Genomic DNA, 21828 nt, shown 5'->3' with positions numbered 1-21828 from the left:
AATTGGGCAAAACAAATATCAATCTATTTAGATACCCTTCCCCAATTCTTTAGAAAATGAATATTTTTCAATGCATTACCCTTTAAACATTATATGGATTATCAGGTCATAATAAACAGAAAAGCACAGAGAAGAATAATAGAAACAAGATTGCATTAAATAGATAATGGAAAAGAGTTACATTACAAGAATTTGGTCTGCCAGGCTCCCAACAAAGGGGGGTTTAGCCTCTCATAGCCATGAGAGGCTTTACACTTCATGGGATAATTTGGATGGAAGAAAGGCTAGATGACTAGAAGAAAGAAAGGGAGGAATGACTAAAAAAGGAGGGTTTCTCCTATTAGAGGTGCTCAAGCTTTGGATTTCTTCACTATAGAGCTTTGAGACTCAGTGTATCTTTCCCTTTTGTTTCCTACTCGTTTTATAAGCCTAAGGTAGCTTACTTGTCATGCTGACTTCGCACTGAGCGCGTACTCCTAGGCTTAGTGAGAATGACGGTTTAATCACGTGCTTAGTGCGACCTTGGGCTTTCTCGTGGGCCTTCTTCGTGCTAAGCGTGAGCTAGTCTCTAAGCGAGTACGCGTGCTGAGCTGGTATCACGCGCTAAGCGAGCTGTCCAATTCTTCCAACTTTTCTTCAAGATTTTTTCTTCCAGTTTTTGCATCAATTTTCCTCTATAGCACTTAAAATCTTCTTCTTTTGAATTCTGCTAATCAAAAACTACAAAGATATTAATTTCTTTATTATTTCATTAAAAATAACAATAAAGTAAAGAAATTGCAATCATTCTTAGCCAAAATTGACTATCAAATTAACTCAAAATTCGCAGTTATCACTTATCTTTTCTCCCTTTACTAAATATTCCCCTCTTGCAATTGTAAAGCCTCCATGACAATGAGAGACTAAACCCCCTTTGTTGGGAACTTGACAACCAACTACTCTTGGTGTAATTTCTCTTCCTATCTATTTATGAATATTACATTTGCATTATTTTTTCCTGTGCTTAATATTATTTCTTGTGGCTTGATCATCCATTTGCATGGTAAGTTTTAAGGGTAGCATTGGGAAATGTTATTTTCTAATATAACCAGAAAAGGGTATCTAAATAAATTCATCATTAGGTGTCGCAACCTACCATTCGGCGGCAAGGCGAGGTGAGATGAAAAAAGTGCATCTTCCAGAAAGGAAAATGCACGAGAGTCGCCACCAATGTTTATTCAAGGAAAACGTTAGAAAAAAACCTAAAGAGGTCTACAAATTTTGAAAATAAGGGTTCAGGAGTTGTTTACGCACTAGGAAGGTATTAGCACCCTGCACACCCGTCACAAGTGACGGCAACCTTTGATCGAGTGTGCAAAAATGTGACTTCAAAATTATGTATTTTCCCTTTTTATATTTTTTTTTATTTTTTGGGGTTGACAAGGGTGTTTCCCTTGCTCCTACGTATCTTCAGGTGCGATGAGGAATTCAGACCTACGTAGTTCTTTAAAGATTGATTTTAATTGCAAACAATAAGTCGTTTAAGGCGTTGGACCTTGAAACGATGTTTTAAATTTGAAAAACGGAGAGAATCGTTAAGGCATTAGACCTTGAAACAATCTTTTAAATTTGAAAAGTGGAGAGATTCGTTAAGGTGTTGGACCTTGAAACGATCTCGAGTGATATTTGATAAAAAGAAGTTAGTTGTGAGTTGGTTTTATCTTGGTTTTGTTTATTAGCTTTCAACCTCTTTAAAAGATGACTTACGTAACTAATAATCGATTAAAATTTACTTTACAAAAGAAAAGAGATTTACCGATGATAGAAGAAAGAGATGAAGATACATAAAACAACAAAGAGGGCCCCTAAGGGCGCATGATCGTATCCAAATTCCTAAAACAAAAACTAACCGGATGACAAACGAAGAACACCGAATGAAGAACGATGTAGAAGTTGATTACAGTCATGATTCGGTAGCACCTCAACCTCGTTTTCTCTTCTTCCTTCTTCTTCTTTCCCTCTTCTCTAAATATCCTTCAATACTGAACCTTGACACCCTTCATTCAGCCTCCCTCACAGCTATTTATAGCAAAAGTGGCCTTTGGTGGACTTAGAGCTTGCCCGTGCGAGCTGATGCATCACTTTGAAGTAACCTTGCTCGCCCAAGCGAGCTGGTTACTTCAGCCTTAAGCCATTTGGGGGCCCAGGCAAGCTAGAGGCTAGTCTAGGCGAGCCAGGGTCTAGAAAATTGCCTAGTATGAACCTTTTGCCCCTATCTTTCGCACCCTTGACCAAAACATTGAATGATCTTTCGTTTTGCACAGTAACTAATGTTGAACAACTCACTTCGGCTAGTGAAGATCAAAAGATCAACGAATGTTAGTTCCTGAATGAAATTAGGGTATGACAGTTGCCCCTCTTTACTTACCTTTTATTGGAAATAAAGGGAAAGTAAAGATAAGGACACTAATTTCGTTCGAGCGATCTTGCTATTCGACCGGACAACTGGCGACAACCAAGGAAGTGAAACCGAAAAAAACATGAGGACATTGAAGTTTTATGAAAGGTAAAACAGAGGACATTGAAGTCCTGTAGAGCGGAAGACATATGAAGTTCTTCTTTTTCTTTTTCTTCTTTTCTCTTTTTTTTTTTATTTTTCAAAGCATAGGAACCGAGGACGTTGAGTCCTAAGAAGCAGAAAGACAAGGACATTGAGTCCTATAAAAGACAAAAGACGTTGAAGTCTTATAAAGTGTAAAAGATAGAAGACATTGAAGTCTTGTAAATGTAAAAAACAAGAGACATTGAAGTCTTTGAAATGTAAATGATAGAGGACTTTGAGTCATATGAAAGCATAAAGACAGAGGACTTTGAGTCCTATGAAAGATAAAAGCAAGGACTTTGAGTCCTATGAAAGATAAAGGCGAGGACTTTGAGTCCTGTGAAAGATAAAAGCAAGGACTTTGAGTCCTATGAAAGATAAAGGCGAGGACTTTGAGTCCTATGAAAGATAAAGGTGAGGATTTTGAGTCCTATGAAAGATAAAGGTGAGGACTTTGAGTCCTATGAAAATAAAGTAAGGACTTTGATTCCTATGAAAGATAAAGGCGAGGAATTTAAGTCCTATGAAAGATAAATGCGAGGACTTTGAGTCCTATGAAAGATAAATGCGAGGACTTTGAGTCCTATGAAAGATAAAAGAAAGGACTTTGAGTCCTATGAAAGATAAATGCGAGGACTTTGAGTCTTATGAAAGATAAAGGCGAGGACTTTGAGTCTTGTGAAAGATAAAAGCGAGGGCTTTGAGTCCTATGAAAGATAAAGGCGAGGACTTTGAGTCCTATGAAAGATAAAGGCGAGGGCTTTGAGTCCTAATGAAAGATAAAAGTGAGAACTTTGAGTCCTACGAAAGATAAAGGCGGGGACTTTGAGTCCTATGAAAGATAAAGGCGAGGACTTTGAGTCCTATGAAAAAGTGAGGACTTTGAGTCCTATGAAAGATAAAGGCGAGGACTTTGAGTCCTATGAAAGATAAAAGCGAGGACTTTGAGTCCTATGAAACAAGCCAATAGGTACTAGTACCAAGGGGCTCAACCTTATGAGAAAGCAAGGGGTTGACTCTTTGAGAGGACCTCTCATCCTAAAACTCAAAAGATAGGACATTAGATTTGAGAAATTGGTATATACAGAGAAATCTATGCACTTATGAACATGATTTTTGGGATGCAGATGCATGCAACCTTCATCTTGAAATGCTAGTAATGCAAATGGTTTTGAATCATGAAAATTGTGTAATGCTCATGACATTCTTTCCTATTTTTGTGATTTTGATTTTGATTTGATTTTTTTTTCTTTTTTGTGAAAAACACAGATTGACTGTCTCTTTCTGAAAGACGTGATAACTCATGAGACCTCACCCTATCTTTATGCAAATGTCTTCAGGGACTCCCAAAGAGTGTATGTTTTGTTTAATTTAATCACTTGACAATTTTGGGTGACGATAGTGGAGCCATTTGACATTTAATCAATCAACCGAAATATTGATCCTAGGGTTTGTCCCCATTTTTTTTGTTTTAAAACCTTTTATTATTCTGCATAATAAGGAAACATAAGGCTTTGGGATCGATCGTGTGCCCCATTGAAGGATGGCAATGGATTGTCACACTTTGGTATGTGACCAAGTGAAACTTTCCCGATTTAAGATCATAGAGTGATGCCAAGGGTCTATCGATACCACTGAAACTTGATGACATGGGCTGATCCCGAAATAATTTATACAACAAAGGCCACCCTTGGATTCAAAAGGAATCCTAAGGAGTTTGCATGAGCGACTAACATCAAATGTACGCTACTATCACTATTGTCTTTGGGCATCTTCCACGGGCTCCTGGTCAAATGAGTTTTTCTCTCAAATGTGCAAGTGCGAACCTACGGGTTTTTTTTTATATATATGTTTTTTCAACAATCAAAAGTGTGTGTGGGTTCCATTCTAGAATCCAAACTTAAAAGCAAAATTAGTCATTCCTTGATCCACATGGGCTTTATTGGGCTTGTAATGTGGTAAGGGGTAAAAGGGATATGAAAGAAAGGATTTAGAGAGGCTCAAAGAGTGTTTAAGGGTTACATTGAGTAAGAACCTCGAGAGCGTTGCTTGTACCTTTTGGGTTGGGCTCTACTCCTTTTGTTTGTTACATTTATCCTTATTGCACTTTTGTGCCTTTCATGTAAAATCTAGAGATCTTTTGTCTCTCTCTTTTTTTCTTCACTCGTCTTTGGCGGATTTTATTTTCTTTTTCCTTTCATTGTTGCCCAACTTCATGCATGTGTTGTTTGCATTGCTCTTCCAGCCGATTTAGCAGTGGTTCCTACTCAAGGTTCCTATTTTGTTTTTGTTGTTGTTTTTAGAAAACAAATATGCTTTGGCTCGGAGGGGTAGCAACGGATAAATTAGTGTTTGGGATGTTGAAACACAGCCATGTGTCATTTCAAATCTTGACTAGATACTTTTTGTTAGGATTTTGGGACAAAACCTTAATAACACGTCCCTGATTACTTTTTTTCCTTTTTATTTTTTTATTACCCTAATTTTTGCCTAAGCTGCCCTTTCGGGTTCTTGGCCTACCGGGTAAGAACTTTAGATCTTCCCCTAGGTTTGCTTGAGGCTCATGCACAGTGCCTCTCATTGCCCCAGTGTAGGGCTCTAGGATATCTATTGTTGTCTTTTGTCATGACCTTGTAGCAAGTTAAAATGAATGAAACTATACAGGTTATCAAAAATGAATTTTCAAGGATGAGAAATATTTAAAGGATTTTTAATTGACAGATTAAGTCATATGACTCTTGTTCTTGACAACTCACTTTTCTCTCAAAAAGACAACTTTTAAGAATGATAAAATGAGGTCGCATGAATGTCTGTACTTTTAATTTGAAACACAGTCAATCAAATATTTTTTTCTTCTTTTTTTTGTTTTTGTTGTTTTTTTTTTTGCAGAGGAAAATGCAAGGATCATGCATGAGCGAACATAACATGCGAACGATGAAAATAGAATGTATGTAGTTGGTGGAACAAAAACATGTTAAATGAAGATGTATGACAATGCAAGGACTTATGCAAATGCAATGCATGAATATGATAAATGATAAATGCAGGAATGATATGTCCATTACGATGCCATGAAGAGATGCATGATGCGATCAAGGAACAAGCTAGAGTGAGTTTGCTATGTGCCCTCCTAATTTATGAACCTAATGGAAAGGATCCAAAAGTCCCCTTCTAGTGACAACTCCCAAGGGTAGTTTCATGTAACTTTACTGGCTTCTAGAGATATCATCTTCTTAAGTAATACATTGTGGCGATAGGGACAATCAGCGACAATGCATCACCAAAAGAGGAAAACTCTAGATGAGGTTTCACTATTATCAAGCGAGTCGAAGACCTAACATGACCGCAAATCGACCTCTACCCTTTATGGCTCACATAGACCCAGGTATAGGGCCTAATATCTCAACGTGTGTGTAAAGGTGTAGGTGCCATGTGTGCATAGAAAAAATATTTCTAACTATGAATGTAATAGATAGATAGGCACACACCAAACACAGCAACATAGCAAAGTTTATATACAAATATGGACAAAACAAAAGATAAAAGGGAAAAGGGAACATAAATAAAGAAGAAGTCATGATAAAAACATTGCACACTGATCGAATGGCCTAACTCTCTAATAATTCCCCATTGGAGTCGCAACCTGTCGTAACCTACCCTTCGGCGGGAGGGTGAGGCGAGATGAAAAAAGTGCGTCTTCCAAAAAGGAAAACACACGTGAGTTGCCACCAACGTTTATTCGAGGAAAACGTTAGAAAAAAACCAAAAGAGGTCTACGGATTATGAAAATAAGGACTCGGGAGTTGTTTACGCACGGGGAAGGTATTAGCACCCCACGCACCCGTCACAAGGGACGGCAGCCTTTGATCGAGTGTGCAAAAACGTGACTTCAAAATTATGTATTTTCCCTTTTTATATTTTTTTATTTTTTGGGGTCGACAAGGGTGTTGCCCTTGTTCCTACGTATCCTCAGGTGCGATGAGAAATTCAGACCTACGTAGTTCATTAAGTCTAAAAGTTTGTATGTTAAATTGATTTTATGTTTTTATTAAAAGATTGATTTTAATTGAAAACAAAATGTCGTTTAAGGTGTTGGACCTTGAAACGATGTTTTAAATTTGAAAAGCGGAGAAAATCGTTAAGGCGTTAGACCTTGAAACAATCTTTTAAATTTGAAAAGCGGAGAGAGTCGTTAAGGTGTTGGACCTTGAAACGATCTCGAGTGATATTTGATAAAAAGAAGTTAGTTGTGAGTTGGTTTTATCTAGGTTTTGTTTATTAGCTTTCAACCTCTTTAAAAGATGACTTACGTAACTAATGATCAGTTAAAATTTACTTTACAAAAGAAGAGAGATTTACCAATGATAGAAGAAGGAGATGAAGATACACAAAACAACAAAGAGGGCCCCTAAGGGCGCTTAGATCGTATCCAAATTCCTAAAACAAAAACTAACCGGATGACGAACGAAGAACACCGAACGATGAACGATGTAGAAGTTGATTACAGTCGTGATTCGGTAGCGCATCGGCCTCATTTTCTCTTCCTTCTTCTTCTTCTTTCCCTCTTCTCTCAATATCCTTCAGTACTGAACCTTGGAACCCTTCACTCATCCTCCCTCACGCCTATTGATAGCAAAAAATAGCCTTTGGTGGACTTAGAGCTCGCCCAGGCGAGCTGATGCTTCACTCTAAAGTAACCTTGCTTGCCCAGGCAAGCTGCAGCTCGCCTAGGTGAGCTGGTTACTTCATCCCTAAGCCATTTAGGGGCCCTAGCGAGTCAAAGGCTAGCCTGGGCGAGCCAGGGTCCAGAAAATTTCCTGGAATGACCCTTTTGCCCCTATCTTTCGCACCCTTGACCAAAACATCAAATGATCTTTCGTCTTGCACGGTAACTGGTGTCGAACAACTCACTTTGGCTAGCGAGGATCAAAAGATCAACGAATGATAGTCCCCAGAAAAAATTAGGGTATGACACTAGGGATAGGTTGATATTTGTTTAGCCTGCTATACATTTATATTCTTAACGCAATTTACTATTTTAGCTCTCCAAAGGGATTTGGGAGAGAAAATAGATAAATTATCTCTTTCATGCGGGGGACCAAAGTTAGAGTATACTAGTAGATGTAGGTGTAAATTGGAATAATTATAAATAGAAAAAAAATCATTAACATTACATCAAAGAGTAGCTCTTGTAGGCTAAGTTCCCAACATTCTCATTTTTTGAATTTCCTTCTACAATAATATTGGATTTTCTCATCTTTTCTGTCTTTAATTAATTAATTTAAATTCTTGTTTATTTCTTCCTTTTGTTTGATTTAATTTTCTGCCAATTTAAATTATTGTTTTTCTCATAACCTTTTCAAGTCAATTTTCTTTAACTTCTTTTATTAATAAAATATTCATCTACCTAAGTACAAACAAAGTCCCTGTGGATTCGATACTCGGACTTCCGTTTTAACTTTACTACTTAGGACGCATTGGTGCACTTGCCAATTCATCAAAAATATTGTGGGTAGTGAAGGAGAAATCAAACTTTCCTATATAGAGGATGATCTTGTGATGATTTTGGAATTAGCATATAGGATATGAAGGTCATTCACGCTGAGAAAGAAGAAGAAGAAGAATTATGTACATTGTTTAGTTTGATTGAACAATGGAATACGAGAATTGTTCTTGGTATTTGTTGGATTTCCCCTGCATTTACTTTTTGGTCCACTTTTTCTTTATACAAATATGTTCAAGGGAATTTCAATTTGCCGGAAAGCGCACCGGATCATCAAGTATTTAAAATTAAAACGGATGAATCCGAGTATCGAACTCAAGGAACTAGTCTTAGACAAGGTTAAATTTAGAAATAAGGCATTGTTGAAAGAAACATTGATAATTGATGATTTGGAACAGAATTAAACTAAGTCTAGGCTAAAAACAGTAAAAATGCAAGTAAGTAAAATTGACAGTAGTAGGTAGAGATGTTGGGTCTTTCTAACAGACCAGCTGATGTATATAAAGATATTTCTCTAATCAATCATGCTTTTGTGTTCTATGTTGTAGCCTAAATTACTAGACCTCGATCCCTAGTTAGATTGAATCAATCCAAGCTTCGTCCTCAGATCCCTCTTGTTGGACTAGGCTCAATTTAGACAGCCCTCCTAGGTTTAGACTAACTTAAACTAAGCTTCCTCCTCAGATCCCTCTTGTTGGACTAGACTTAACTTAAATAGCTTACAAAAGTTTAGACTAATTTAACCTAAGCTTTGTCCTCAGATCCCTCTTGTTGGACTAGACTTAGACCAAACAACATTATTGTAACAACAAATTTAAAACCAAAACTTAATCTGCAGATCCCTCTTGTAAGACTAAGTTTCAATTCTGCTTCATTCAAGTTCTAAGGCAACAATACATTTCCCAATGCTAAAGTCACCTAACCAGGCACACAAATGGGTGATCAGACCAAAAGCATATGGAATTTAAGCACTGAAAGAAGCATTGAACACAAGAAACACAATCAATTAGATATCAAAATAATTACATCAGTTGTTCATTAGAAATCCCCAACAAGGGTGTTTAGCCAGCCATTATAGAAAAACCCCTAATAATAATACTGAGATTACAAAACCTAGGTATCTCTACAAAAGCTGCTCCTCTTGCTGCCTCCAGAGCTCTTTTCCCGAAATAGGCACTATGGTGTGAGCTGGACTGTTGTAAAAATTTGTTGTAAAAGTTTTGTACTCTAATTCTGCACAAGATGGGCTTTAAATAGGTTTTGAATTCGCGACGTTGCGCTTAGCGCCACCTTCGTGCTTAGCGCGAGTAAGTGGATTAGAGCTTAGCACCAGTCGTGCGCTGAGCCTGGCTGAAGACAACTATTGTGCTTTGCGCACTGATCTCGCGCTTATCACGCAGCCTTGATATTGATGCTCTACCAGATTCTTCTGTTGCGCTAAGCACGTTGAAGCTGCGCTTAGCGGTGGATGCACGCTTAGCCCACTGATGAGCTAAGCTCAACTGTCACTTTTAGTACTTCATGACTTAGCCTCTTTTTCACCTGAAATTGCACATATTTCATCATTAAATCCAATGGACATATTCTAGAGACAGGTTTGACAATAAAACAAGATTTATTTACAAAATCACCTCTAAATAACCATAAATTGGGGAACTATACAAGTTTTGGAAAATGTTTTCTATACAAAAGTTAGTCGTATAAGACAACTAACAGTATTTGATTAGCATGATTAAGAATTTCTAGAATACCTATATTGGCACGGGACTTGGAATGTCTATCAAAGATCTTTGGAACCATGGGGGAGGTGATTAAATTGGACGAAGCCACAACAAATTTCCATAAACTTGAATACACTCAACTACTCTTTAGAAGCTCCTTATTGTATCCATTGTTATTAGAATAAAAAATCATAATCAATGAGGTGTTTTATGTTTTTAGGGTTGTAGAAGAAATGATATGTCAGACACAAATGGTGAGTTTGAATAAATGGAAATACCAACATTCAACAGATGAGGACTCATTATTAGAGAGTGATGTGAGCCTTGACATGAGGTCATTTCAGGAAAAGTTTGATGAGGAAGTGAGGCTCGAGAACATCAATGTGTTGGTGGCTAAAGGAAGGAATCAAGGAAAAGGTCTCAATGGAGATGGAAATGGAGATGGAGTAGGAGAGGACCAATCGGTTCTTTACCCAATGGTACAAGGTGAAACCCTACATCAACTATGTCTTAACACCACCTACCAGTCTAAGTGTTGTGGTAAGTAGTCAGTAAGGTGGCTTAAGGGGGACAATGGGGATGAAAAATGTCAGATTCTGTTAGATGAAGATGGTAAAGAGGTTAGGTTGAATGAAAAAGGTGGTTTGGATGGTGATGTTATGAAGTCAGAGTTAGTGTCTGAGGAAGGAAAATAGAGTGACTGGTATGCAATCAAAAGGTCTATGGAGGAGTTAGAGTACCCTAGCAATGTTTAGAGGTTAGAAGAGGAAGAGGTGGGGTGTGTGGATATACAAGAAAGAAAAAGGGATAATTTAGGAGACTATTATGGACATAGTTTTGTGGGCCATGCAATTCTCCCATGCATTGAAGGCCAAAACTCCAATGATGGTTTCTCTATTGTAGAGGTTGCAAATACTATAGATATGGGCTCTGATAATGATTATGGGCCACATTTTGAAACACTAGAGGGGGTGAAAGCAAATTATAAGGGCCATAAATCAATTGGTGATCCATCCGTTGAAGACGCAACTACTTTCTATGGGTCTGGGCTCTTTTCAAGCATTTGGGCCACATATTTCAACACAGGAGGAGGCAAAAGTAAATAAAAGTAAGGAGGTGGGAAAATCTGGTAGCTCTACTCCATTACCTAGTGAGGGAGTTATCAAAGGACAAATTAATTTTTGTCCTGAGTCATCATCTAGCCCAATGAGTCTTAGGACTATTGGCAATTGAAAGAGGATGGTGACAAGGCAACCTTCTTTTACTTTTGGGAATATTCTAGACATAAATATTGTGAAATTGCAATAATTAGATCAAAGTGAAGCACAAAGGGGAAGAGGCTTAGAACATGATTGACTTAGGATTTCAAATGGGAGTTGCTACAAAGAATGAGCATACAAGCTTGATTCAAAGGGTGGTAAATATGGAAGAGAGAGATGAATTGGAAGCTAAAAATGGCAAGAAAGAGATGCATGGAAGGAAATAGAGATGTTGAATTATGAGGATGATGTCCTTTAATTTGAGGGGCATGGGTGGGAGGGTGAAGTGGAAATTTGTGAAAAACATGGTGATCAAGGAAGAGATACAATTACTATGCCTTCAAGAGACTAAAAGGGAAACCATTAATAAAGAGACATGCCAAGCATTGTGGGGTGATCATGAAGTGGAATGAGTGGCAGCTCCAACTATGAACAAAATTCAGGGGCCTTGCTATGTTTATGGAGTAAGGAATTCTTTGTTTTGACTTTTTCTATTATTGGAAATGGATTCATAGGCTTGGTTGGTATTTGGAAAAATAATAATAGGGAGATAATTATCATCAATGTCTACTCTCCATGTGATATGGAAAGGAAAAGAATATTATGGCAAGAACTTTTTAATCACCAAAGGAATAGCTCGTGTGAGTTGTGGTGTCTCTTAGGGGATTTTAATAGTATAAGATATGCAAGGGAAAGAATTGAGGGAAGTAAGGTAGATGGGGGGGGTGGTGGAGAAATTAGTGAATTTAATCAATTTATATGGGATATGGAAGTTGAAGACATCTCTTTGATGGGAAGAGAATTTATGTGGTGGAGACCGAATGGTAAAGCAAGAAGTAGACTTGAAAAAATAATTGTGACAAGGGAGTGGAATTGTACTCGGAGTGGATGTACACAATTTGCCTTGGATAGGAACATCTCAAACCATTATCCAATCTTGGTAAAGAATATGGTGGTGGATTAGGGGGACTGAAGCCTTTTAGGTCACTCAATTGTTGGTGGGAACTCAAAGGTTTTAAAGAGGTGGTGAAGGATATGTGGTGAAAGATTCATGTTCAAGGGTTGGGTGCTTTCATATTTAAAGAGAAGTTGAAGAGATTGAAGATCAAGTTTAAGGAGTGGAATATGGTTTCTTTTAGTAATATGAAAAATAATCAAGTGGTTATCCAAGCTAAAATGAATGAGTTGGAATTGAAAGGGGAGGAGGTTCCCCTAAATGAGGAAGAGCTAGTTTCTTGGAGAACACAACAAGAGGAGTTTTGGAGGATTGTGATGCACAAAGAGTCCTTGCGTCATCAAAAGGCAAAAGTCAAGTGGCTTAATGAGGGGGATTGCACCTCTAAATATTTCCATCTTATGGTGAATTGGAAGAGGAGAAATAATTTGCTTAGGGGTTTACATATGGAGGGTGAGTGGTCCCAAAGTCCTCAAAGGTTAAGGAACAAGTTCACAAATTTATTTCTTTGAGATTTTCCTAAGAAGATTGGGAAAGACCTACATTAGATGTGCTCACTTTAATATTATTTTGGGGGAGGAAAATATGATGTTGATTGAAGCATTTGGGGATGAGGAGGTTAGAGAGGCGGTGTGGGAATGTGGAAGCTCTAAAAACCTGGGTCTGGACAGTTTTAAATTTAAATTTATTAAGGAATCTTTGTGCTTCATGAAGCATGATATCTTGAATTTTTTACAAGACATTCATGTTAATGTGGTTATTGCTAGAGGGTGTAATGCCTCTTTCATTATCCTAATTCCTAAGGTGGTGGATCCATAAGGCCTTGGTGATTTTAGACCTATCTCTTTGATAGGATGCTTGTACAAGATTCTTTTAAAGGTGGTTGCCAATATATTGAAAAAAGTGCTTAATTAGGTCATTGATCAAATGCAAAGTGCTTTCTTAGAGGGGGAGTCTTCTACAAAGTGTGTTGGTGATCAATGAAGTGATGGATGAAGCAAAAAGAAAGAAGAAGAAGTACTTGATTTTCAAAGTATATTATGAGAAGGCATATGATTCCATGAATTAGAACTTTTTCTTATATATGCTTAAGAGGATGGGATTTCATGAAAAATGGATTCTTTGGATTAAGAGTTGTTTGCTTTCTAGATTAGCATCTATGCTTGTGAATGGTAGTCCAACTCATGAATTTGGATTACATAGAGGGTTTTGTCAAGGTGAACCATTGGTGCCTTTTATTTTTACCATTGTTGGAGAAGGCCTTACCGGTATGATGAGAGAAGTGACTAGGAAAAACTTGTTCAAGGGTTTTCAGGTGGGAAATGATTTGGTGGAAGTCAACTTACTACAATATGCTGATGACACTATTATTGTGGGGGAGATATCCTTGAACAATGTATTGGTCATTAAGACTATGTTGAGAAATTTTGAGTTGATATCCATGTTGAAGGTCAACTTTTTCAAGACTAGGATTGGTGGGATTGGTGTAGGTGACGAGGTGTTAGAGAGGTTCTCGGATATTCTTAATTGTCAAATCATGTCCTTCCTTTTCACATACTTGGGTGTCCTCATTGGAGAAAATCCTAGGTGTGAGAAGACTTAAGAGTCTATCTTGGAAAAGGTCTCAAAGAAGTTAGCATCTTGGAAGCATAAGCAATTTTCACTTGGTAGGAGACTTTGTCTTCTCAATTCGGCATTATCTTCTTTGCCCCCTTTTTTATTTATCTTTGTTCAAAATTCTTAGGAAGGTGGTAAATAAGATTGTTAGGTTGCAAAGAAATTTCTTATGGGGATGTAACGAGGGAGATAAAAAAAATTGCTTGGGTTAGTTGGGACTCTATACGTAAGTTGAGAAAGCATGGAGGTTTGGGGGTAAAGAATATTGCGGTGTTTAATAGGGCATAATTAGATAATTGGAGATGGAATATTTTTCACAAAAAGGATTTTCTATGGGGTAGGGTTTTGGGGTCTAAGTATGGGAGGTGGACGGGGTTAGATATGGAGGGAGAAAAATTATCAATCTATATGGTGGAGAGATCATAAGCTTATGTGTGGTGTCAACAATCCTGACAAGTGGTTTGAGAGTTCGGTAGGGTGGAGGGTGAGAAAGGGGTTTCTCATGAATTTTTGGGGGGACAAGTGGTGTAGTACAACAAGAAGGAGAAAATTGATGATATAGGGATTTGGAGGGATAATCATTGGGAGTGGAATTTTAGGTGGAGGAAGGAGTAGTTTCAATGGGAATTAGAGTTGGTAAAAAAATTCATTTGTAGGTGGAAAGTGTGAACGTAAGAAGGGGGATGGAGGACACGTGGTGGTGGAAGGGTGAACCTAATGGTGTATTTTTTATCAAATCGGTTACATAAAGCCAAATATGATAGTCAAGAGGAAGATATTTTTAAAACTTTATGAAAATAAAAATTCCTCCAAAAGTTGCTATGTTTATGTGGAGGTTTTTCCTTGATAGATTATCATCGAAAGAAAACTTGAGGAGGGGGAATATTCTTGTTGATAAGGATGAAGGTCTATGCCCGGTATGTTATCTTGAAGTGGAATCTATACATCATGCATTCTTTAATTGTGTACTTGCTCGTAGTGTGTGGAAAGCTTGTTATAATTGGTTACGGCTTCAATCCGTTTTGCCGCAATGTCCGATAGCTCATTTTTATCAACATTCATCGGATTGGATTAGATTAAGGAAAAAATGACAGTGGGATATTGTATGGTTTGAAAAGGCGTGGTCCTTATGAAGACACGAGAATGCACTTGTTTTTAGGAACCAAAACATGGTGAAAGAAACTATCTTGCAAGACACCATTTTTCCTATGGGCTGGTATTGACTTAACTTCTTGTACTCAATTCCTCATAACCACTTGTCATCCCACACCCTCACATGATCATCCCTCCCAACCCTGCTATACACCCTTCTCTAACAATGTTTCTGGAGGTCCAAATGCTTCGCTAGGTGTAGCTTGGACTACTCCTAAATTGTGCATCAAAAAAATCATTATATGGGAAATACCTGGCTTTGAACAACTTGGATATCAATGCATCTGGACAAGTAATAAGCTTCCACGCCTGTTTACCTAACAATGTTAGGTTGAATGTTTGAATATCCCAAAAATTTATCCCTTCAAACTCCTTCCTCATTAAGAGTTTTTCCAATCTCAACCAATTGATTTGTCTGCGTTAACCATTACTCGAGCTCCACCAAAAAGAGTTAAATATTTTCTCCAACTCATCTATAAGAGATGCAGGCAATAGGTACGGGCACATACAATACATAAGGATCAATTGAAGCATAGTGATAGGTGCTAACAGAGATAATTCTGGCCTTCGAGGGACCAGGACCTCCTAAACAAAGATAAGGGAGAAATAAAGAGCTGATTTCATTGATTGATTGTTGTTTATTACATATGGTGTATTTATACTGATAATTCTCATAACTAATTTTGTCCTTTTCTATACAATGGAATATCAGGTTGTTATTCTTGTCTCCCATTGTCAGCAACAATCTCGTGGATCCCTTTCTCTTGATTCTGGAATATTCAGACATAGTTTCTAAGGTAAGTGGGCTTTGTAATCCTTCTTTTCGTGCTGCTAGCTTTGTTAATTGCTGATTGTACCTCCTGTTCTCCTTCTCCTGCTTGCTCTGCATCTGAGTCTGCTAATTGCACCTGAGTTCCTGTTATGCTATCATCCGGGGTCCCTTGCAAATTCACCTTGCCCTCAAGGTGATAGTCTCTGTGTAGCTGATCCCAGTCTTCCCACGAGGTGTCATCAGGGGACAGTCCGTGCCACTGCACCAGGACTTGCCATGGGCCTGTTGGGTCAGTCCTCCTTTGATCGAGAATAGCCAATGGTGAGATAACAGGTTGATCCTGAAGGAAACTGGTGGGCAATGGAACTGAAGTATCCTGCTCTGAAGGGGATCCATGGAAGCGTTTCAACATTGAGCAGTGGAAGACAGGATGTATACGAGCAATTGGTGGAAGTTGTAACCGATAAGCTACTGAGCCTATGTGTTCCAAAACTTTGAAGGGACCATAGAACCGCTTAGCCAACTTATTCTCCTTCGTAAATGCCCCTTTTGCAGAGCCCTGTCGTCGTGGCCGAAGCTTGAGCAACACCCAATCGCCGACTTGGTACGTGACCTCTCGGCGTTTGCTGTCAGCAAATTGTTTCATAGCTACCTGAGCCTTGAGGAGTTTTTTGCGAATCACCTAGAAGGTTTCTTCACGGTCCTTGAGCATGTCATCTACTGCATCCAAGTTTGAAGAGCCCGCGATGTAGTCAGGAAAATTAAACGGTTTACATCCAAAGGTGATCTCATACGGGGTGGATCTAGTGGCCACATTCCACGAAGTGTTATGGCACCATTCTACCTAAGGAAGGAGCTTGCCCCACGTGTGTGGTCTGTGATGGACAAAGGCGCGAAGATATTGTTCAACAACTTTATTCATGACTTCGGTTTGTCCATCACTTTGAGGATGGTAAGCCGAACTCATTCTCAGCTGTGTCCCACTCAATTGAAACAATTCCCTCCAAAAGTGACTAAGGAACAGAGGGTCTCTGTCCGAAACCAAGCTTCTTGGTAACCCGTAAATTTTGCCCACGATTTCAATGAACAGGGAAGCTACAACATGAGCTGTGTGAGCTGCCGGCAACATGCCCAGATGTATCCCTTTCGAGAAGCGGTCTACTACAACAAGTATAACAGAATTGCCATGGTACAAAGGCAGGCCCAAGATGAAGTCAAGGGAAAGGTCTTCCCAAGGTCTCTGTGGAACAGGAAGGGGGCAAAGCAACCCCGCGATCTTCTTCGTTTCGTATTTGGTCTGTTGATAGGGAAGGCAATTTGTAACGAAGTCAGTCACATCCTGTCGAATTCCCGGCCAGCTGAAATTTTCTGACAAACGAGCTAAGGTCTTTGCGATCCCCATATGGCCACCTGTTGGGGTAGAATGGTACTCAGTGAGGAGAGTGGGTATCATTGAGAAGCCCTGGGGCAACCAAATTCTCCTTTTGTGTAGAATTAAATTGTTAATGACAATGTAGTCTGAATGAGTGGATGGTGAGTGTGTAATAGCATCGCGGTGCTCTACATAAGTTGAAGAGGACTCCAATTGTCTTCGTAATTCCTCGAGGAAGGTGGGGCATGGTACTGACAATGTCAAGTAAGAAGATGATGCTAAGTCAGGAATGCGAGACAGGGCGTCAGCAGCTTGATTCTGAGCACCAGAACGGTGGATGATCTGGTAATCATAACCCATCAGCCTTGCCAAGTAAGTGTGCTGCTCAGGGGTCTGAATCATCTGTGTGAGGAGCTCCTTAAGGCTCATATGATCAGTAATGATGATGAAGCGGTGGCCAAGTAAGTACTGCCGCCACTTCTTGACAGCGGTAGTGATTGCGAATAATTCACGCACATAAGTAGAGGCAGTCAGGAGGTGCGGGTGGAAAGGCTTGCTGAAGAAAGCTATGGGGTGGCCCTTCTGGGAGAGGACGACACCCATGCCGATGCCTGAGGCGTCTGTTTCTACGATGAACGGAATGTCAAAATCGGGGAGGGCCAAGACTGGAGCAGATGACAGGGCTCGCTTCAATTCATCGAAAGCAATTTGGGCTTGTTCAGTCCACTGGAAATGATCAAGCGTAGTGAGTTTCACCAAGGGAGCTGCAATCGTGGCGTACCCTTTTATGAAGCGTCTATAAAATCCGGCAAGGCCAAGAAAGCTGCGGACAGCCCTGGAAGACTGCGGTGTGGGCCAGTGAAGGACAACATCCACTTTGGAAGCAACTGGTTGTACCCCCTGTGATAAGACCACGTGGCCGAGGTACTCGACCTGGGACTGCGCAAAAAAGCACTTAGATAACTTAAGAACAAATTGGTGGGTCAACAATACCTGAAAGGTAGCTTCCAAGTGAGTGAGATGGTCAGCCATGAACGCGCTGTAGACCAAATTGTCGTCGAAGAAGACAATTATGAAGCGCCTGAGGTATGGACGAAACACAACGTTCATGGTCGCCTGAAATGAAGACGGTGCATTGCACAGGCCAAACGGCATTACGCGAAATTCGTAATGGTCGTGGTGAGTCCGAAAAGCTGTCTTCGGAATGTCGCCGGAGTACATGCGAATTTGATTATACCCTTGGAGTAAGTCCAATTTCGAGAAGAAACTTGTGCCCCCTAACTCGTCAAGAAGTTCTTCAACGGTGGGTATCAGAAACCTGTCCTTGATGGTCAGAGCATTCAAAGCTCGATAATCGACACAGAACCTCTAAGAGGTGTTCTGTTTCTTAACAAGCAACACAGGTGAGGAGAATGGGCTATTGCTGGGTTGAATAAGGCCTTTCTGCAACATGGATTCGACTTGGGTCTCTATCTCCTGCTTTTGGTAATGGGGATATCGATATGACCTGACGTTCACAGGGGTGGCTTGGGGTAAGAGGTGAATTCGATGATTAGTGTCTCTGGGTGGGGGTAAAGTTTGGGGAGGTTGGAACAAGGAGGGAAACTTAGCAATTAAAGCTTGGACCAAAGGGGCAGTATCGTAATTGGTGGTATCAGAGGAATCAGGGATGATGGCCACGTGGAGGTATAAGTTATCAGGTTGTTTTCGGCGAAGGCGAAGGAGTTGGGAAGAGGACAAGGAACTGAGAGTGGACTCTGTGTCTCCGTTTAGTTCCACAAGATTACCTGCATGGAAGAATTTCATGCACAATGTATTGTAGTATGTAAGTACAGGGCCGAGAGACTTCAGCCATTGTACCTCAAGCACGACATTGGCACCCGCAATCGGAAGGACATGCAAGTCTACCACGAAGGAGGTGGCCTGAATGGTGACTGTAACAGCTTCACACAAGGAATTGCACTCCAATTGTTGGCCATTGCCAACCATAACCCGCAGAGGCATGGTGGTGCGCGTGGGTAATCCCAATTGGGAGACTAACTGGAACTGGATGAAGTTGTGGGTGCTCCCACCATCCACGAGCAAGATGATCTGATGATCAGCGATGACACCCATGAAACGGAGTGTCTCCGGAGCAACCTGGCCCGCCAAGGAATTAAAGCTAATTTAGGCCGGGTATGGGTCTATCAGGTCGGGCGACATCGGGTTGGTTGGTTCTATAATAGATGGGTAGGGTTCATCCTCTTCAGCCACGATGAGAAATACCCGAGAGGCGCACCTATGGCCGCGGTGGTATTTCTCTTCACAATTAAAGCAGAGGCCTCTCTCTCTGCGCGAAGCAATCTCCTCAAGCGAGAAACGCTTAACAGAAGGGCCTGGCTGACGAGGGGGTGGTGGTAACAGGGAAGGGGTAGATACAGGGCGAATGGGCGGAGACGAAACATGAGGGGTTATCGGGTGTGGGAGAGGTGAGGGCTGATGACGAGGTCGCAGGGGTGGAGGGTGAGGGTTTTGTCGAGCATCCACGAACTTCTCTTCTTGGAGGCGAGCAAGGCCCGCCACCTGTACCAAAGTGAGGGGCTGGTGGGCCTGAACCTCACAGTGAATGTCGGCATTGAGGCCCGATATGAAGTAGCTAAGCAAGAAGGGCGCCGGCAAGCCAATGATCCTGTTGGCTAGGTCTTCAAAATCCGCAAGATACTGCGCCACCATACCCTGCTGCGTCAACTTGAACAGAGCCCCCGTGGGGTCGTCATACTACGAAGGGGCGAAGCAGGTCTGCAACGCCTGAAGGAAAGCGGGCCACGAAGTAAACTGACCATTCCCACTCATCCATTGAAACCACGACAAGGCGCGACCCTCCATGTAGAAGGAGGCTACGGTGAGTCTCTCTGTGTCAGGGGTTCCATGATACTCAAAGAATTGGGTGATCTTAAAGATCCAACCCAAGGGATCAGTCCCATCGAACCTGGGAACATCTAATTTGATTCTGTGTGTTAATGCAGGTGGTGTTGAGGTCGTGGACAAGATGGGTGGCGAAGTGGGGTTTGGTGGCGTGGTGGAGGGAAGGCGATGAAGGATTTCGTTTAATTGTAATGTGACTGTTTGCAGGGTCTCGCCAAGAGTAAGGTTCTGAGCTGTAAGCTTAAGGATGGCGTCCTCAAGGGGAGTGGGGGTTTTGGGAGGGTCAACCATGGCGGCAAAGCAACGAGAGCACCAAGATGATAGGTGCTAACAGAGATAATTCTGGCCTTCGAGGGACCAGGACCTCCTAAACAAAGATAAGGGAGAAATAAAGAGCTGATTTCATTGATTGATTGCTGTTTATTACATATGGTGTATTTATACTGATAATTCTCATAACTAATTTTGTCCTTTTCTATACAATGGAATATCAGGTTGTTATTCTTGTCTCCCATTGTCAGCAACAATCTCGTGGATCCCTTTCTCTTGATTCTGGAATATTTAGACATAGTCTCTAAGGTAAGTGGGCTTTGTAATCCTTCTTTTCGTGCTGCTAGCTTTGTTAATTGCTGATTGTACCTCATGTTCTCCTTCTCCTACTTGCTCTGCATCTGAGTCTGCTAATTGCACCTGAGTTCCTGTTATGCTATCACATAGACTTTATCATGATCTCTTTTCTTTGTCTTGATAAAAACTTGCCGCTCCAGGATTGGATCCTTTTCCACTTTCCACACTCTATCTTTAATGTATCCAAACATAAACTTTCTACTTCTTCCAACCAGTGAAGGAAGAGCCAAGTACTTGTTTCCCAGACCTTCCACCACTCCTAACACATCAAGAAAACTACTCCTTTTCACTAATGAGACATTCCTAGTAAACATAACCTCCGACTTTTGGAAATTAATACATTGGCATGATGTTGATTCTAATGTCTTCAGAATTCTCGTCATCTATCTTGATCCATCTACTTTTGCTCTAAAAAATGCAACAGCAAAGAGTAAGTGGCTCACTTTTGGGACCCCTCGACATATCTGAATTCCATGGAGCTAACCTTGAGCTTCAACTCTCTTGTTTAATGTCGACAAATCCTTAATGCCTATAATAAACAAATTAGGGTGATAGGGGATCGCCCTATCTCATGCCACACCCTAGACTAATAGGACCCACTCTCTCTTCATAGAAGATAATTGAGTACTTCACCGATGTCATGCACATCCTTATCCATAATATCTAGATTTAAAAAAAGCCCATTTTTCCCATAACTGCCTCCATATATCCCCAATCGAGTCTATAATAGGCTTTACTAAATTCAATTTTCATGACCAATTCCCTTTCTCTACCTCTTGCCTTGAATCTCAAGTAGTGCATGAGTTCGTTTGCTACCATCACATTATCAAGGATCACTCTACCCTCCACTAAAGTTGATTGTTCCTCATCTATGCACCTCGACAAAAAAGGCTTCAAAGGGTTTGCTAAAGCCTTGGAGAGGATCTTATATGTTATGTTGCATAGCGATATCGACCTAAGCTCCTTCATTGACAACAGGTTATCGCATTTGGGAATAAGTACGATATTCATTTCACTTAGACTTGATGGCAGTGAACCTTGTTCTAACCATAACATACCACCATAAGGGGGCATTTGGTAAATGAATATTTTTTTACTTTCGTGAGAATTTTGGATTGGGAAACTATGATTCTCATGTTTAATATGCAATTAATAAAAAAAATTGCCAAGAAACTATGATTTTCAAAAATTAGTTTTAGCTCACTTTTCCGAGTGGAAGAAAAATTTTAGTTGTGTATTTATATAAATCTTTGATTTTCAGGAAACATATTAAGACTAACCAAATGTATTTTACATGAATCAACTTTCCTAGGATTCATGATTCTCGGGTAAAAAAAACTTATCTCCAACCAAACACCCCCCCTA

General features: G+C 40.1%; 1 protein-coding gene across 1 annotated transcript; it reads left to right on the top strand.

Moving 5' to 3' along the window:
- The first annotated feature begins 13115 nt into the window (after nucleotides 1-13115).
- Nucleotides 13116-13622, top strand: LOC100805920 (uncharacterized). Its single transcript, XM_006575766.1, has one exon. The coding sequence runs from the start codon at nucleotides 13116-13118 to the stop codon at nucleotides 13620-13622; it is 507 nt and encodes a 168-aa protein (XP_006575829.1).
- The last annotated feature ends 8206 nt before the right edge of the window (nucleotides 13623-21828 follow it).

Source organism: Glycine max, chromosome 2, assembly GCF_000004515.6.
Source record: "Glycine max cultivar Williams 82 chromosome 2, Glycine_max_v4.0, whole genome shotgun sequence".
NCBI lineage: Eukaryota > Viridiplantae > Streptophyta > Magnoliopsida > Fabales > Fabaceae > Glycine > Glycine max.
Note: the sequence above shows the minus strand (reverse complement) of the source record. Positions and strands in the feature narration are given on the sequence as shown.